The sequence below is a fragment of the Dama dama genome, chromosome 20, assembly GCF_033118175.1.
Source record: "Dama dama isolate Ldn47 chromosome 20, ASM3311817v1, whole genome shotgun sequence".
Taxonomy (NCBI): domain Eukaryota; kingdom Metazoa; phylum Chordata; class Mammalia; order Artiodactyla; family Cervidae; genus Dama; species Dama dama.
In genome coordinates this window covers 109,963,079-109,981,964 of record NC_083700.1, presented here as the reverse complement: position 1 = coordinate 109,981,964, position 18,886 = coordinate 109,963,079, and the positions used below count along the sequence as shown (strand labels likewise).

The 18,886-nt window shown below is 42.0% G+C and overlaps 2 protein-coding genes and 1 pseudogene across 3 annotated transcripts in view; all 3 read right to left on the bottom strand.

Moving 5' to 3' along the window:
- Positions 1 to 18,886, bottom strand: part of LOC133041636 (UDP-glucuronosyltransferase 1A1-like) — a 146,661-nt gene that overhangs the window by 51,817 nt on the left and 75,958 nt on the right. The window lies entirely within an intron of this gene.
- On the bottom strand, positions 4,825 to 6,037 carry LOC133041290 (UDP-glucuronosyltransferase 1A3-like; annotated as a pseudogene).
- LOC133041284 (UDP-glucuronosyltransferase 1A3-like) lies at positions 7,079 to 11,233 on the bottom strand. The gene is made up of 2 exons (XM_061121756.1): positions 10,370 to 11,233; positions 7,079 to 7,111 (listed from the first exon to the last, which is right to left on the bottom strand). Exons 1-2 carry the CDS (start codon positions 11,231 to 11,233, stop codon positions 7,079 to 7,081), a joined length of 897 nt encoding a protein of 298 aa, XP_060977739.1.

Here is an 18,886-nt window from a genome sequence, read left to right as displayed (position 1 = left end):
CATAAAAAAGTTGAACTCAAAATGGATCAAAGACATAAATGTAAGACCAAACACTATAAAACTCTTAGACAAAGACATATGACAAAATTTCACTATCTTGTATTTGGTGAAGATTTCTTGAAAATTACAACAAAACACAGCTAATAAAAAAAAAATAACAAGTTGGACTTTGAAAATTTTTAAATGCATGTATTAAAAGATATTATCAACAGAGTACAAAGGCAAACCGTAGAATGGAAGAAAATATTTACAAATCATATATCTGATAAGGGATTAATAAATCTAGAGTATATAGAGAACTCCTATAACTCAACAACAACAAAAAGACCTGATTCAAAAATGGGCAAAGGACTTAGACATTTCTGAAGAGAATATGTGCAAATGACTAATGAGCAGTGAAAAGATGCTCAATATCATTAATCATTAGGGAAATCAGATATCACCTTACACCATTAGGAAACTGATCATTAAAAAAAAAAAACAGAAAACAAGTCTTGAAGAAAATGTGGAAAAATTAGAACCCTCTTATACTGGGAATGTAAATGGTGTAGCACTTGTACCTCAATGTAGTGTACAAGTGTAACACACAATGTGTAACGTACAATGTGTAACGTACAATGTGTAACGTACAATGGAATGCACACCCCATCTGTGTAATGTTGATGGGAATGTAAAGGGTGTAGCCACTGTGGGAATAGTATGGCAGCCCCTCAAAAAATTAAAAACAGAAATACCAGGTCATCCATCCATTCCACTTCTAGGTATACACAGAAAAAAACATTGAAAAAAGTCTCAAAAAGGTATTTGTACATCCATATTGACAGCAGCATTATGCACAACTATAGAAGGGAAAGCAACCCATTTCATTGGCAGATAAACAGATAACAAATTTGGTCTAGCTATACAATGGAATATTATTTGGCCTTAAAAAGAAAGGAAATGCTGACAACATATATGACAACATGATTGAACCCAGAAGACAAGATACTAACGGAAATATGTCAGTATCAAAAATGAAAATATTGTATAACTCCACCAATATGAGGTACCTAGAGTAGTCAAATTTATAGAGACAGGAAGTAAAATGGTGGTTACTATGGACTATGGAGTGGGAGAAACTGCAGAAATGTTGTTTAAGGGGTATACAGTTCCAGTTTTTCAAGATGAAGAGTTCTGGAGACTGGTTGCACAACAATATGACTGTAATTAACACTACTAAACTGTACACTTGAAAATGGTTAATGTGGCAAATCTTATGTTAAAGGTATTTTATCACAATTTAACATTGTTAAAAAGCAAATTTTATGAAGAAAACACAGCAGTCATAAACCTGTGTGCAACAATCTAGCAGCTATATCTTTAAAGTAAAAACTGTTAAAAATTCCAAAGGCAAATTGAGCAAAATTCAGTTAAATGAGGATATATTTTAAGACATCATTTTCAGAATTGGGCACATTGAGCTTTCTTTAATTTAAAAAAATTGAAAATGTACATCTATGGGCTTATCTATGAAACATCTGTGTGTGTGTGTGTGTGTGTGTGTGTGCGTGTGCGTGCACTAAGTCACTTCACTTGTGCCGGACTCTTTGCACATGGACTGTAGCCTGCCAGGCTCCTCTGTCCATGGGATTCTTCAGGCAAGAATACTGGAGTGAGTTGCTGTGGCCTCCTCCAAGGGATCTTCCCTCCCAGGGAGGGAACATTTACAAATGTTGATCATAGGCTGTCTGACACAGTAGCCACTAACTTCACTTGACTATCGAGCACTTGAAATGTGGATAGTCCAAAGTGATACGTACTGTATGTATAAAAGACATTAATTTTGAGAGGTTACTATGAAATTTTTTAATGTAAAATCTCTCATTAATAATTTCATTTGAAGAATGTATCTAAGATATCAGGCTGGGAAGACCTGGAACTCACTTCCTCCCATAGACACACCAATATTACAATTAATAGAGCAAATTTTGATGAGAAAGATCTGAAGGCTAGCAGAAAAGGTCTTCTACAACAAAATATATAAATAAGAAACCACAACATGATGTGTGGGAGTGGAGGAGGCACAGTATAATCAAGACCAATACACCTGGGCAGATGATCCACATATAGAGGATAATTATAACTGCTGAGGCTCTCCCTAAGGAGTGAAGCCTATGAACCCACACTGAGCCTCCCAGCTTGGGGACCAGAACCAGGATGAAGCACTCCCAGGACACTGGGCTTGGAAGGCCAGTGGGACTCACTTTTACTTTCAGGAGAGCCAAGGAACTATAGGATATAGAGACTCCACTTTCAAAGGGTGCACACAAAATCTCACACACTCTAGGACCCAGGGAATAAACAATATTCTGAAAGGGGCCTGGATCAGACCCACCTGCTGATTTAGAAGAGCATCCCAGAGAGGCAGAAGGCAAATAGAAATAATTCTGGGGATATAGATACTGACAGTAGCCTTTTTGGGGAGCTACATTTTACCCCAAAACACTGCACTGGCAAGTGCCACTTTTGAATCGTACCTATGGCATATTAGCCTTTGGACCCAGCCCCACCCATCAGCCTGTCGACACCAGTACTATGTTGCCTCAAGTATAGGAGATAGTTGAGTGGAGACACAAACTGATTCACTAACAGAACAACTGTCTTAGGACTTGCTGAGATCCCAGCTACCTGGACATGGACTCACCCACCAGAAGTCCCAGGACCTGCCCCTGTTCTCCAGAGGGCCCAGGATGTGGAATCACCTACTCGTGCACTAGCGCTAGCCCAGGCATCTCTGGGCCACAGTCCACCCTCCAGCATGCTGACACCAGGTCCAGCCCCCAGGCCTTATAGCAAGACACTCCAGGACCCAGGAGCGAGTGTGTCACCATTAGATATATATATAGAGACAGATACAGCCACAACACAGGAGCACCGGAACACAAAAAGCAAGTATTAATAGACATAAAAAGAGAAGACAGCAAACAACCATATTAGCATACTTTAAAATTCCACATACATTAATAGACACATCACTTAGATAGAAAATCAATAAGGGAACTGGCCTTGAACAACACACTAGATCACTTAGATTTAATAGATATACATAGACCATTCCATCCAAAAGCAGCAGTATACACATTCTTTTCAAGGGAACATGGAACGTCCCCCAGGATAGATCACATGTAAGGCCACAAAACAAGTCTCAGCAAATTTAAGAAGACTGAGATCATATCAAGCACATTTTCCAACCATGATGTTATGAAACCAAAACTCAACTACAAAGAAAAAACTGCAAAACCACAAACACATGGAGGCTAACCAATGTACAACAACCAACCAATGGGTCACTGAAGAAATTAAAAATACTTGGAAACAAATGAAAACTCAATAATCCAAAATTTGTGGGAAACAACAAATGCAGTTCTAAGAAGGAGGTTTATAGCAATACAAGTGTACATCCAGAAAAAAGAGAAATCTCAAATAAATAACCTAAACTTACACCAAAAGTAAATAAAAGAATATATGAAATCCAAGACAGTATATGGAAAAAAATACAGATAAGACCTGAAATATAAAAGCTAAATGAAATGAAGAACTATTTCTTTGAAAAAATATAGAATTGATGCACCTGCAATTTTCTGAATCTTCATCCAGATTCATCAGGAGAAAAAGAGAGACGGTCAGAGTAAATCAAATCAGAAATGAAACAGAGAAGGCACAACCAATACCACAAAAATGTAAGGGACCATAAGATCTTATTGTGAACAACGATAAACCAAAAAATGAACAAGTAGCAGACAAGGACAGATTCCTAGAAATGCACAATCTCCCAAAGCTGAACCAGGAAGAAATAGAAAATAGCAACAGTCTAATTATTGTAATGGAGTTCAATTAGTATAAAAAGATTCAACAAAAAATGAAAAAAAAACAAAAACATTAAGAGACCAAAAGTCGTGAAAGTTAATATAAATTCTCTGCATGTGACATAGGTGGGCAAAATCATGATTAACTCGGTGGATTAAGAAACAACTGCCCCCAAGAGTCTTATTTCAATGAAACCCAAATAATCAGGGTTAACATAAGAAGACTCTGAAACGATGAGGAAAGCAGAAATTCCCACAATGGAAACTTGGGATAGGGCAGACTGGGCTGGGGTAGGTTTGATGATGTGGTCAGAATGTTTCCTCTTTGAGACTCAGTTCTCAGCATCACTGTCGCCACCTTCACTGTGCCCTTAGGTTGTTTTACCAACTCTCCAGCCCCCACCACTAGCCTTTGATGACCCCAGTGTCCCAAGTTAAAGATCTACATGACATGCAATCCAACACTGTATGACACCACATTTTTCTCCAGACACCAACACCTAGTCAGAAGACTTCTGGTCAGCACAGCTCCATCTCTGAAAAGCTGGGTCTATTATTCCTTTCTCTGATCACAGAGAGCCCAAATTCTCTATCCAGCATTGTCTCACTTCCACTTAATTTATCTGACCTCTCCGAAACTTCTGTTTCCTTTGGGTGTCAGTTCTCCTGGGATCACACCTCAATCTCTTCCAAGACAAAACCACTAAGGATTATTAGGTCAATAAAGGTGGCCAGTTCTCTCATCCTCCAGTTGAACACCTCAATGAAAAATCCCTGATGGATGGATTCACAGCTCAAGTTCTCTGCTTCTACTCATCTGGATAAAATTTCACACACTTTTAACAGTACCTTTACAATGGACAATCATGGTTGAGTTGCACCATTTCTTATCAACCTATTATTGCCATTGCCTCTGCCTCGCATTCCTCTCAAAGACTATTACAAACTTTTACTACACTACTGAATGTACTTTAACAACTTATCTCACCAAAGACGGCTAGAAGGAGATTGAAAGTTAGAAATCATTAGAACGATCAGTAGATAAGAAAGAACCTGGAAGTAAGTTGTTTTTAAAAAATATATTTCACTTGGGAATTCTCTGGTGGTCCAGTGGTTTGGATTCCAAGCGTTCACTGCCAAGGGCTTGAGTTCAATCCCTGGCGGGTGAACTAGAATCCCACAAGATGCATGGCAAGGCATAAAAATTTTTCTTAATTTTTTTCATTAAAAATAATATGTTCCACTTGAAACACTGATTGAATAAAAGCAACAGTACAGACCTGAGATAATGGTTTCCTGTTACCACAGTTGATACCCCCAATGAACACCATGTTGGGCATGACTGGCCGAGGGTAGTCCATCACAAAGTCTCCTCTGAACAGCCACAAATGTGCAGAGCTGAAAATCTCCCCCAGCGACACGTCTCTCTGAAGAAGCTCAGAGGCCATATGTGCATAAGGAATGAAAGAAAAATGGCAAAGGTACTTCAGGCTCAGAGGATAGAGCATGTTCTTGACCCTCTGGAAGAATGTCATATGGTCTGAATTCAACGTTAACAGCTTAGGAACATAAGAGAGAGGGTTTGGGCATGCTGTGCCCTCAATATCTAAGTCACAGGGAAGGAAACGCAAGAAAAACACAGCAGGAATGGACAGGTACTTAGCCAGCACTGCCCTGCAGGGATAAACAGGGTCCGTTAAAAACCACATCAAAGGAACTGGTATTCAGGTCTCTGATCAAGTCCTTGTTATACAACAGTGCCTCACAAGACCTTGCAAAGACCACAGACGCATTTTTTGTAGCTGTTATAGTTTTCCAAAACAGTGTTAGAAAATGCACTCTTTCAAAAAACAGATTAACTCGGCCCATCATGAAGTAATCAAAATCATCCTGGGTGTACGGAATGGCATAGGTTTTCTTGATGAAAAAGTCCTCTGCCTTGACGCGCACATTGACCTCCGGAGCAGCAACCACTACTTGGTGACCTCTGGCGTGGAGCTCCCGCACAGCCTCCCGCATGCTGAGCCAGTGGCTGCCCTCCATGGGGACCACCAGCACCTTCCCAGCCTCGGCCCATCGCCCGGCGCACAGACAGAACAGGAGTCCAGCCAGCACCTGCCACCGAAGCTGCAGTCCCAGGGCCATCTCCGCACAAACCAGAAGCTACTGATTCTCTGGTTGGGCTGTGCTGCCTATATGTGTCCCCTTATCTTTATTTTATCATCAAGTCACTTAAGCAAATTACATGTCATTGGAAGGCGGTGTGCCCTCTATACATTAATCATTACAAGATAAATCTATGCTTTTGTTTCATCACCTCTGATAACACCTTATGGGAAAGATCCCTCCCCCTTATCTTGGAAAAACTCCTATGACTCTGCTACTTCCTCTGGGGAGCATTCTAGTTCACTCACTCACTCTTCATCCAAGACCCAAAGCAAGGCTGTGTCAGCAGAATCCCTTGGTCACCTCCGACCTCTCTGCTAATCAAGTTCTGCTGGGCTGGACTGAACTCTAAGTGGTTACCTGCGCCCCAGCCCCCACCCAGATCCTCTGCTGATTTTGACCTTATCTGAGAACTCTTTAAACTCTTTTACCTCAATTCACTGGTGAATTTGGAGCACATCCAGGGAAATACATGATATTCCTAAGACAGCTTTCTCTCAGTAGGGAGGGGACACTGGCTGTCAATTTTCCTCCTGGTCCACCGTGGGACACCTACAGTAATGTTCGGGACAGTCTTTTGATTGGAGCAGATGTCAAATATAGAAACATCTGCAGTAGAATGGCTGTTGGACAATTCTGTATCTACCTCATGGAACAAGAGCTACTGTAGTCTAATGTATCAGTGGGCAAGATAACCCTTAGCAATGAAACACTAGGGTCAGAGGGGGCCAGCCCCCAATGTCAGCTCACCCTAGGACAGGAGCGAGCCCTCTCCTGGCCTCAGAGAAGGCTCTCTGAATTTATCTAATGATGCTGATGGTGTCAATCTTTCACTACTCTATTTAGGAACTGGGGTGTACATGAATCTGGACCCCTAGTACACCATATACTCTGTGTTCAGATTTTTCTCCAAGGTCATTTACACACCTAAGTCCTGATAAGGACAGATTCTTCAAGACTGAGGGGCTCCTGAATTTGTGGGACCCTTCTCAGGTGAGGCCTGTGCAACAGATTGTGTCTCAGGCCCATGAGGTAGCCCTGTTACAGAGACTGATGCCCACATGCGCTCAGCAGGACGACATCTCCGTGCCCCATCCACCCTGGGGATGATAAGGGCGGGCTCCCTGCGCTGCCCAATGCTCTCTCTCACTGAGCACCCTCTTGTGCATCCATCAGTTCAGTTCAGTTCAGTTGCTCAGTCGTGTCCGACTCTTTGTGACCCCATGGACTGCAGCAAGCCAGGCCTCCCTGTCCATCACCAACTTCCTGAGTTTACTCAAACTCACGTCCATTGAGTCGGTGATGCCATCCAACCATCTCATCCTCTGTCGCCCCCTTCTCCTCCTGCCTTCAATCTTGCCCAGCATCAGGGTCTTTTCAAATGAGTCAGCTCTTTGCATCAAGTGGCCGAAATATTGGAGTTTCAGCTTCAGCATCAGTCCTCCCAATGAATATTCAGGGCTGGTTTTCTTTAGGATTGACTGGTTTGATCTCCTTGCATTCCAAGGGACTCTCAAGAGTTTTCTCCAACACCACAGTTGAGAAGCATCAATTCTTCAGTGCTCAGCTTTCTTTACGTACAACTCTCCAATCCATACAAGACTACTCCAAATACCAAAGTTTTGACTAGACGGACCTTTGTTGGCAAAGTAATGTCTCTGTTTTTTAGCATGCTATCTAGCTTGATCATAGCTTTTCTTCCAAGAAGCAAATGTCTTTTAATTTCATGGCTGCAGACACCCTCTGCAGTGATTTTGGAGCCCCAAAAAATAAAGTATCTCACTGTTTCCATTGTCTCCCCCATCCCTTTGCAATGAAGTGATGGGGCTAGATGCCATTATTTTAGTTTTTTGAATGTTGAGTTTTAAGCCAACTTTTTCACTCTCCTCTTTCACTTTCATCAAGAAGCTCTTCAGTTCCTCTTTGTTTTCTTTCACAAGGGTGGTATCATATGCATATCTGAGGCAATTGATATTTCTCCCAGCAATCTTGATTCTAGCTTGTGCTTCATCCAGCCCGGCATTTTTCGTGATGTACTCTGCCCCTAAGTTAAATGAGCAGGATGACAATATACAGCCTTGACGTACTCCTTTCCCTGTTTGGAGCTAATCAGTTGTTCCATGTCCAGCTCTAACTGTTCTTTCCTGACCTGCATACAGGTTTCTCAAGAGGCAGGTCAGGTGGTCTGGTATTGCCATCTCTTGAAGAATTTTCCATAGTTTGTTGTGATTCACACAGTCAAAGTCTTTGGCGTAGTCAATAAAGCAGAAGTAGATGTTTTTCTGGAACTTTCTTGCTTTTTCAATGACCCAACAGATGTTGGCAATTTGATCTCTGGTTCCTCTGCTTTTTCTAAATCTAGCTTGAACATGTGGAAGTTCATGGTTCTTGTACTACTGAAGCCTTGCTTGCAGAATACTGAGCATTACTTTGCTAGCGTGTGAGATGAGTGCAATTGTGTGGTAGTGTGAACATTCTTTGGCATTGCCTTTCTTTGGGATTGGAATGAAAACTGATCTTTTCCTGTTCTAGGGCCACTGCAGAGTTTTCCAAATTTGCTGGCATATTGAGTGCAACATTTTCCCAGCATCGTCTTTTAGGATTTGAAATAGCTCAACTGGAAATCCATCATGTCCTCTAGCTTTTTTCATAGTTATGGTTCCTAAGGCCCACTTGACTTCAAATTCCAGGATGTCTGGCTCTAGGTGAGTGATTACACCATCGTGGTTATCTGGGTGATTAAGATCTTTTTTGTATAGTTCTTCTGTGTATCCTTGCCACCTTTTCTTAATATCGTCTGCTTCTGTTAGGTCCATACCATTTCTGTCCCTTATTGAGCCCATTTTTGCATGAAATGTTCCCTTGGTATCTCTAATTTTCTTGAAGAGATCTTTAGTCTTTCCCATTCTATTCTTTTCCTCTATTTCTTTGCATTGATCACTGTGGAAGGCTTTCTTATCTCTCCTTGCTACTCTTTGAAACTCAGCATTCAGATGGATATATCTTTCCTTTTCTCCTTTGCCTTTAGCTCCTCTTCTTTTCTCAGTCCATGGAATTCCCCAGGCCAGAAAACTGGACTGGGGAGCCTTTCCCTTCTCCCACGGATCTTCCCAACCTTGGGATCAAACCCAGGTCTCCCACATTGCAGGCGGATTCTTTACCAGCTAAGCCACTAGAAAAGCCCAATCTAGCTCTGTACACCCCCACATTTTCCTCCAGACACCAGCTCCTGGTCAGAAGACTTCTGGTCAGCACAGCTCCATCTCGGAAAAGCTGGATCTCTTATTCCTTTCTCTGATCACAGAGAGCCCAACTTCTCTGTCCAGAATTATTTCATTTCCACTTAATTTATTTGACCTCTCTGAAACTTGTTCCTCTGGGTGTTAGGTTTCTTGTGATCACACCTCAATCCCTTCCAAGACAAAGCCACTAAGATTTATCAGGTCAATAAATACATTTGCCAGTTCTCTCATCCTTCATTTGAACACCTCAATGTAAAATCCCTGATGGATGGATTCACAGCTCAAGTTCTCTGCTCCTACTAAGCTGAAGAAAGTTGCACAACAGTTACAACAGTACCTTTACAAGGGACAGTCATGGTTGAATCACACCATTTCTTGTCAACCTGTTACTGAACATAATCTCTGCCTCTCATTCCTCTCAAAGTGAAAGGAAAGTGAAATTAGCTCAGTCATGTCCAACTCTTTGCACCCCGTGGACTGTCACCTGTCAGGACTGGAGCCTGTAGCCTCTCCATGGACATCTCCAGGCCAGAATACTGAAGTGGGGAGCCGTTCCCTTCTCCAGAGGGTATTCCCAATCCAGGGATCAAACCCAAGTCTCCCTCATTGCAGGCAGATTCTTTACCATCTGATCCACCAGGGAAGCCCCAGAATACTGGACCGGGTAGCCTATCCCTTCTCCATCAGATCTTCCTGAGCCAGGAATCAAACTGGAGTCTCCTGCATTACAGGTGGGTTCTTTACCAGCTGAACTAACAGGGAAGCCCTCTCAAAGACCATCACAAACTTTTACTACACTACTGGAGGCATTTTAACAACTTATGTCACCAAAGACTGCCAGAAGGAATTTGAAGTTAGACTCTTTAGAAAGATCAGTAGATAAGAAAGAATCTGGAAGTAAGTTGTTTACTAAAAATACTTTTCACTTGGGAATTCCCTGGTTGTCCAGTGGTTAGGACTCCAAGCGTTTACTGCCAAGGGCTTGGGTTAAATCTCTGGTGGGTGAACTAGGATCCCATAATATATGGAACGTGGCATAAATTTTTTTTTAATTTTTTCATTGAAAATAATGTGTTCCACTTGGAACACTGATTGAACAAGAGCAGCAATACCGACCTGAGATAATGGTTTCCTGTTACCACAGTTGAAACCCCCAATGAACACCATGTTGGGCATGATCGGCCGTGGATACTCCATCACAAAATCTGCTCTAAACAGCCACAGGGATGCAGAGCCAAGAATCTCCCCCAGCGACACGTCTCTCTGAAGAAGCTCAGAGGCCATACGTGCATAAGGAATGAAAGAAAAATGGCAAAGGTACTTCAGGCTCAGAGGGTAGAGCAAGTTCTTGACCCTTTGGAAGAATGTCATATGGTCTGAATTCCTTGTTAACAACTTAGGAACATAAGAGAAAGGGTTTGGGCATGCAGTGCCCTCAATATCTAAGTCACAGGGAAGGAAACGCAAGAAAAACACAGCAGGAATGGACAGGTACTTAGCCAGCACTGCCCCGCAGGGGTAAATAGGGTCCGTTAAAACCACATCAAAGGAACTGGCATTCAGGTCTCTGATCAGGTCCTTGTTATACAACAGTGCCTCACAAGACCTTTCAAAGGCCAAAGACAGATTTTTCGTAGCTGTCATAGTTTTCCAAAACAGTGTTAGAAAATGTATTCTTTCAAAAAACATATCAAAACTGCCCATCAGGAAGTAATCAAAATCGTCTTGGGTGTACGGAATGGCGTAGGTTTTCTTGATGAAAAAGTCTTCTGCCTTGATGTGAACATTGACCTCCGGAATCAGGACCACTGCCTGGTGACCTCTGGCGTGGAGCTCCCGCACGGCCTCCCGCATGCTGAGCCAGTGGCTGCCCTCCATGGGGACCACCAGCACCTTCCCAGCCTCGGCCCATCGCCCAGCGCACAGACAGAGCAGGAGTCCAGCCAGCACCTGCCGCCGAAGCTGCAGTCCCAGGACCATCTCCGCACAAACCAGAAGCAACTGACTTTCTGGTGGGGCTGTGCCTCCTATATTTGTTTCGTTTATCTTATGATCAAGGCACTTAAGCAAAATGGCATGTCATTGGAAGGCAGTGCGCCCTCCGAACATTAATCATTACAAGATAAATCTATGCCTGTGTTTCATCACCTCTGGTTTCACGCAAAGAAAGATCACTCCCCCTTAACGTGGAAAAACTCCTCTGACCTGCTGCTTCCTCTGGGGAGCATTCAAGTTCACTCTCTTGTTCTTCATCCAAGACCCAAAACAAAGCTGTGCCTGCCCATTCCCTTGGTCGCCTCCTACCTCTCTGCTAACCATGTTCTCTGGGCCTGGACTGAACTCTGAGGAGTCACTTCTGCCCCAGTCCTCACCCAGAACCTTTGCTGCATGTGACCTTATCTGAGAACTCTTCAAACTCTTTCTCCCTATTTATGGGTGAACTCAGAGCACATCCAGGGAGATAATAATATATGACATTGCTATGACAGCTTTCTCTTAGCGGATAGGGGACGCTCACTGTCCATTTTTTCCTGTTCAACACTGGGACACCTCTTGCAATGTTCAGGCAAGAGTCTATTGGAGCAGCTGTCAGACATCGGAATATCTGGAGGGATCCTTGGGTAAGAGAGCCGAAGAGTTGGTTAATTCTGTTTGCACTTCATGGAATAAGAATTGCTGTTATCTAAAGTGTCAGTGGGCAACTGACCCTTAGTGATGACACAGTGGAGTCAGAGAGGGCCAGCCCCCAAGATCTACACACCGTAGGACAGGAGGGAGCCATCCTCTGGCCTCAGAAGAGGGTCTCTGAATTCCTTTTAGGCTGCTGAAGGTGCCAATCTTTCGTTACTCTATTTAGGGACTGAGGCCTTTATTTATCGGGGCCTTTATTGCATCTTAGAGTTAATGTTCAGATTTTTCTCCAAGGTCAGTTACAGACCTAAGTCCTGATATGGATGGATTCCTCTAAAGCCAATGTGCTTGAGTTGGTGGGACCTTGCATAGTTGCTTGGGTCACCTGCCCGTGATGTCAGCCCTGATACAGAGACTGACGCCCGCGTGTGCTCAGAGGACACTGACCTCACGGAGTCCCTTCTGCCCCTGGGGTGACGGAGGAGCACCCCCTGAGCCACCCAGCTCCCTCTCTCACTGAGCACCCTCTTCTGCATCCGTGGCTTTGGCCAAAAGGACATCCTGTTCTGGGCCACATGATCGCCAGGCCGACGCTTCCCTTTGGGAGAAACTCATCCCCATTAGGGATGCATGTACGTTACAGATTCCCGTCCTGGGCAAACCGGTGCGCACCAAGATGCCTCCTAAGTCACACAGGCTGTCCCTGTGCCGGGGGCCTTTGTTTTAACCGTCCTTGGAGTCTGTGGGTCCAAGGTTCTGCTGGAGCCCCAACAACAGCATCTATGCTCTCTTTTTCTGGATCTTCTTTCTGTCCCAGCCCTATAACTGCATGATTTCCCTAAGGCCCAGTTTCTGTCCTCTGCTCCCGGGTTTTACCCTATCATCTGTCCCCCTCATTCACTTCTATATACAGCCATGCAGAATTTCCTGAGTCTGTAGGATCAAGGCTGCTTATGTCTACTTTCAGGGTATAAACACATTGAAGGGAAGGAAGAAAGGTGGCTGAGAAGCTGGGTATTCAGGTTTGCTGCTGCATTGAACCTGCTGTCAGCGTTCTTAGCAAGAGAAGCTGCTACTTGGTTCTGTTGCCACCAGTGAATCTAGAGACGCCTTATCTGGTGGCACAAACAGCAGGTAAGCTGGGTTGGATTACCTTTGCTCTGGCAAGAATTCAGTGACCCCTGTTAATTGTCCACCTCTTAACTGTGTGTCATAAAGATTACGGAACAACTTTCTGGCTTCCCTCACTGTGGTCAGCTGCCCTGTGTTTGGCACTCAACCTACATGGATACTATGAACCAAGTAAGGGTACACAGTGCATTTATGGGATTGGTAAGGAGTATGGTGTTTTCTCTGCTGCAGTGTGAGATATACATCTAGACTAGAATAAAATAATTGAAGATGTATACGGCCTCATGCATAGGGAGATTTAACACTCTGACACTCTTGATTTTGCCCCTAAATTAAGCTATAGATGTAATGGCATACCGAGAAAAATGTCACCAGGATTTGTATTATGAACAAAAATATACATATTTTTTAATTCACCTAAAAGCATTTTTCTGGTAGCTCCAATGGTAAAGAATCTACCTGCAATGCAGGAGACCCAGGTTCCTGGGGTCAGGAAGATCCCCTGGAGAAGGGAATGGCTACCCACTCCAGGATTCTTGCCTGGGAAATCCCATGGACAGAGGAGTCTGGTGGGCTACAGTCCTTCGAATAGACACAACTTAGACACACTTAACTCTAAACAACAAGAGTCAAACACAACTTAGCTCTAAACAACAAGAACAAAAAGAATTTCTAGATTCTGATAGGAGTAGCTCCTATCATATTAATACTCCCACACATATTTGCCACACAAGTTTTAAATAAATTTTTCAAATTAAAAGAGATCGACTTCACATATATAGTCAAGTTATTTTTGGCAAGGGTGCAAAAAATATTCAAAAGAGACAGTCTTTTCAGTAAATGGTGCCAGAAAAACTGGATGTCCAAATGTAAACAATGAATTTGGACTCTTACAAACGCCATATAAAAGTTCGACTCAAAATGGCTCAAAGACATAAATGTATGACCTAAACCTATAAACCTCTTTGAAGAAGACATAGCACAAAACTTCAGAACATTGCATTTTGCAAAGATTTCTTGAAAATTACACCAAAGCATAGTTAATGAAAAATTAACAAATTAGACTTCAGGAAGAAATTTTAAATGTGTGCATCAAGAGATATTATCAACAGAGTAAAAAGGCAAACCACAGAATGGAAGAAAATATTTATATTTGATCCATGGGTTGAGAAGATCCCTTGGAGAAGGGAAAGGCTACCCACTCCAGTATTCTGGCCTGGAGAATTCCATGGACTGTATAGTCTATGGGGTCACAAAGAGTCAGACACGAAATATATCTGATAAGGGATTAATATCCAGAATATACAGAGAACTTCTATAACTCAACAACAAAAGACCTGACTCAAAAATGGACAAAGGACTTAGACATTGGTCATATGTGCAAATGACCAATGAGCAATGAAAGATGCTCAACATCATTAATCATTAGGGAAATGAAAATCAAAACTTCAGGAAGATGTCAGGTCACACCTATTAGGGTAGCTATCATTAAGAAATAAAAGAAAGAAAAAAGATAACAAGCCTTGGAAAGGATGTGAAGAAATGGAACCCTTCATGTACTGTTGCTGAGAATATAAAATGGTGTAGTCGCTGTGAAAAACAGGATGGAAGTTCCTCAAAAAATTTTTTAAAAAAAGCAGATAATCCAACCATTGCACTTGTGGGTATATACCCAAAAGAATTGAAAGCAGAGTCTCAAAGACATATTTGTACACCCATGTTCATAGCAAAATTATTCACAATACCCAGAAGATGAAAGCAACCCATGTTCACTGGCAGATGAACAGATAAGCAAACTGTGGTCTGTCTATGCAATGGATTATTATTCAGTCTTAAAAAGAAAGGAAATTTGAACAACATATACACAACACTAATAAACCTAGAGGCCAGCCTGCTAAGTGAAATACTAAGTATCGAAAAGAAAAATACTGTACGATTCCACTAACATGAGGAACCTAGAGTACCCAAATTCATAGAGACAGAAAGTAAAATGTGGTTCCCAAGAACTACGGACTGGGGGAAGTGGGGAGATATTTAAGGGGTACAGAATTTCAGTTTTTCATAATGAAGCATTCTGGAGATTGGCTGCACAGTAATGTGAGTATAATTAACACAATTAAACTGTACACATACAATGGTCAAGATAGTAAATCATGCTGGGGTATTGTGCAACAATTAAATATTTTGGAAAGGCAAACTTTATTACTAAAACACAACAGTCAAAACTTTGTGTGCCAATCTAGCATATTTTTAAAGTAAAAACTATTAAAAATTCTAAACATAAATTGAGAAAATTCAGTTAAATTAAGAAATATTTTAAGACATCATTTTCAGAATTAGGGATGCTGGGTTTTCTAACAAAAAATAAACATATACATCTTTTGGTTTATCTATGTAATGTTTACAAATGTTGATCATATGCTATTATCGTAGCCACTAGCTACACGTGACTATTGAGCACTCGAAATATGTAGAGTCTAAACTGATATGTCTGTAAGTTAAACTATACACCAGATTTTGAAGACTTGGTATGAAATTTTAAAATGTGAAGTATCTCATTAATTAATTTACACTGAGAAAGTGGCCAAGATATCAGACTAGGGAGAACTTGAGATCACTTCCTCCCTCAGGCACACCAATATTACAATTTACAGAATAAACATTGATGAGAAAGACCTGAAGACTAGCTGAAGAATCTTTCACAACTAAATATGTAAAGATGGAATGACAACAAGATGTGTAGGAGAGGTAGAGACATGGTGTAAGCAAGACCTATACACCTGGGCAAACAGTCCACAAATGTGGGATAATTACAATTGCAGATCTTCTCCCTAAGAAGTGAGGGATATGACCCCACATTGGGGTCCCAGCCTGGGGGTCCAGAACCAGGAAGAGGAGCCTCCAGAAAGTTGGGTTTAGAAGGTCAGCAGGGCTTCCTTTCCGGAGAGCCAGAAGCCATAGGACATAGAGACTCCACTCTCAAATGCATGTATGCTTAGTCACTTCAGTCATGTCCAATTCTCTGCAACCCCATGGACCATAGCCAGCCAGGCTCCTCTGTCCATGGGACTCTCCAGGCAAGAACACTGGAGTGGGTTGCCGTTTCCTTCTCCAGTGATAAAGTATGAAGTGAGTGAAGAGAGTGAAGTGAAGTTGCTCAGTTGTGTCCGACACTTTGTGACCACATGGACTGCAGGCTACCAGGCTTCTCCGTCCATGGGACTCTCCAGGCAAGAGTACTGGAGTGGGTTGCCATTTCCTTCTCCACTACTCTCAAAGGGTGCACACAAAATCTCACATACTTTAGGATGTAGGGAAGAAGAAGTAATCTAAAAGGAACCTGGGTCAGACCCACCTGCTGATATTGAAGAACCTCCCAAAAAGGCAAAAGACAGAGATCATCCTGGGATATAGACGTGAGCAGCAGCAATTTTGGAGAGTTTCATTCTACCACAATGATACTGTGCCAGCAAGTGCTATTTGGATCATCCCTCCACCTTATTAACATCGGGACACAGCCTCACCCATTAGCTTGTCAGCACTAGTACTAGGATACTCCAAGTCAAGTAGCTAGTTGAGTGGAGACACAGAGTCATTCACTAGTAAGCCAGCTACATTAACCCTCTGAGAACAGGCCACCTGGGACCTGGCCCCATCCACCAGAAGGCACAGGATCAGGCCCTGTGCACCAGAGTGCCAAGGACCTGGACTCACCTACCAGTGCACCAGCACAAGCCCAGAACACCCCTGGACGGACACCAGCTCCAGGAAACTTGGGCTCTACAGACAGGGACTCCAGGACCCAGATTAACCTACCAGTGGGCCACCATTAGATATATATGTAGACGTATGTGGCCCCAACATAGGAGCAGTTAAATACAAATAGCAAGTATTAGCAGACATAAAAAGACAAGTTGACAGTAAACAACAATATTGCTGCTGCTGCTGCTAAGTCGCTTCAGTCATGTCCGACTCTGTGCGACCCCATGGACGGTAGCCCACCAGGCTCCCCCATCCCTGGGATTCTCCAGGCAAGAACAGTGGAGTGGGTTGCCATTTCCTTCTCCAAAACAACAATATTAGTGTGATTTAAAATCCCACATACATCAATGGACACATCATTCAGACAGAAAACCAATACGGAAACACTGGTCCTAAACAACACATTAGACCAGTTAGGATTAACAGATATACATGGAACATTCCATTCAAAAGCAGCAAAATACACATTCTTTTCAAGTGTACATGGTATATCTGTCTTGATAAATCACATGTGTGGTCACAAATCAAGTGTTACTAAACTTAATACTGAAATCATATCAAACATCTTTTCTAACCATGATGTTATGAAACCAAAACTCAACTACAAAAAAAGCTGCAAAAACACATGGAGACAAAACAATGTGTTACAATCAATGGGTCACTGAAGAAATTAAAGAAGAAATTAAACAAATACCTCAAGACAAATAAAAATGAAAACATGATAATCCAAAATCTATGGGAAACAGTAAAAGTAGTTCTAAAAGGAAAGTTTTTAGCCATACAAGCATAGCTCATGAAATAAAAAAAAAAAACCTGAAATAACCTAAACCTACACCCAAAGTAACTAAAAAGAATAACCAAAACTCAGAGGTAATACAAAGAAAAAAATCATAAAGCTTAAGCCAGAAATTTAAAAGATCAATATAATAAAGAACTGATTCTTTGAAAAAATAAAGTTGATAAATTTTAGTCAGAGTCATCAAGAAGAAAGAAAGTTCAGGTAAATAAAAGCCAAAATGAGAAAAGTGAAGTCACAATAAACACACAAAACATATAAAGGATCATAAGAGATTACTGTGAGCAGTTATGCGCCAATAAAATGAACAATTAGAAGACATGGACAGATTCTTAGAAATGGACCACATCCCAAGACTGAACCAGGAAAAAATAGAAAATATTAACAAACCAATTACCAGTAATGAAATTGAATCAGCAATCAAAAGATCTCCCACAATTGAAGAATACAAAAGCTATAAGAGACCTAAAGTCACGGAAGTTAATATAAATTAAGTACATGAAACACAAGTCAGCAAAAAACAAAAAACAAACGGCTAACTCAGTAGATTAAGAAACAAATCCTGCCCCCAAGAGTCCTATTTCAATTAAACCCAAATATTCAGGGTTAACATGAGAAGACTGTGAAACTGTGAGGAAAGTCGTAGTTCCCATCATGGAAACTTGGGGTGGAGTGGTCAGGGCTGGGTCAGATTTGGTGATGTGGTCAAATCTTTCCACTTTGAGATTCGGTTCTCAGCATCACTGCCCCCACCTACACTGCATTCATAGGCTCAGTTTACTTCCTTTCAGCCCCCACCACTACCCTTTGATGACCTCGATGTCCCACCTTGAAGACCTACATGACATGCAATCCAACCCCATACATCACCACATTTTACTCCAGACACCAAGTCCTGGTCAGAAGACTTCTGGTCAGCACAGCTTCATCTCTGAGAAGTTGGGCTCAATTATTCCTTTCTCTGATCACGGAGACCCCAACTTCTCTCTCCAGTATTATCTCACTTCCACTTACTCAACCTCTCTGAAATTTCAGATTCCTTTTGGTGTTTAAGTCTCCTGCAACCACAATCCTTTCCAAGACAAAACCACTATCAGTTCAACAAATGCCATCTGCTATTCTTTCCTCCTTCTATTGAACACCCTCAGGCAAAAACTCCTGATGGATGGATTCTCAGCTCAACAAACATGCTCCTACTCAGTTGGAGAAAATCAGACAATGGTTACAACAGTGCCTTCACAAAAGGGCAATCACAGTTGAATAACAAATACCATCACTTATCAGTCCTATTACAGACCCTCATCTCTGACTGT

Excerpts from the sequence above, each read along its gene's own strand:
- LOC133041284 (XM_061121756.1), bottom strand. The coding sequence starts at position 11,233 with ATGGTCCTGGGACTGCAGCTTCGGCGGCAGGTGCTGGCTGGACTCCTG. Across the intron at positions 7,112-10,369 it reads ACAGGAAACCATTATCTCAG|GGTGGATGGGGCACGGAGAT; the intron begins GTCGGTATTGCT and ends TATCATCCCCAG.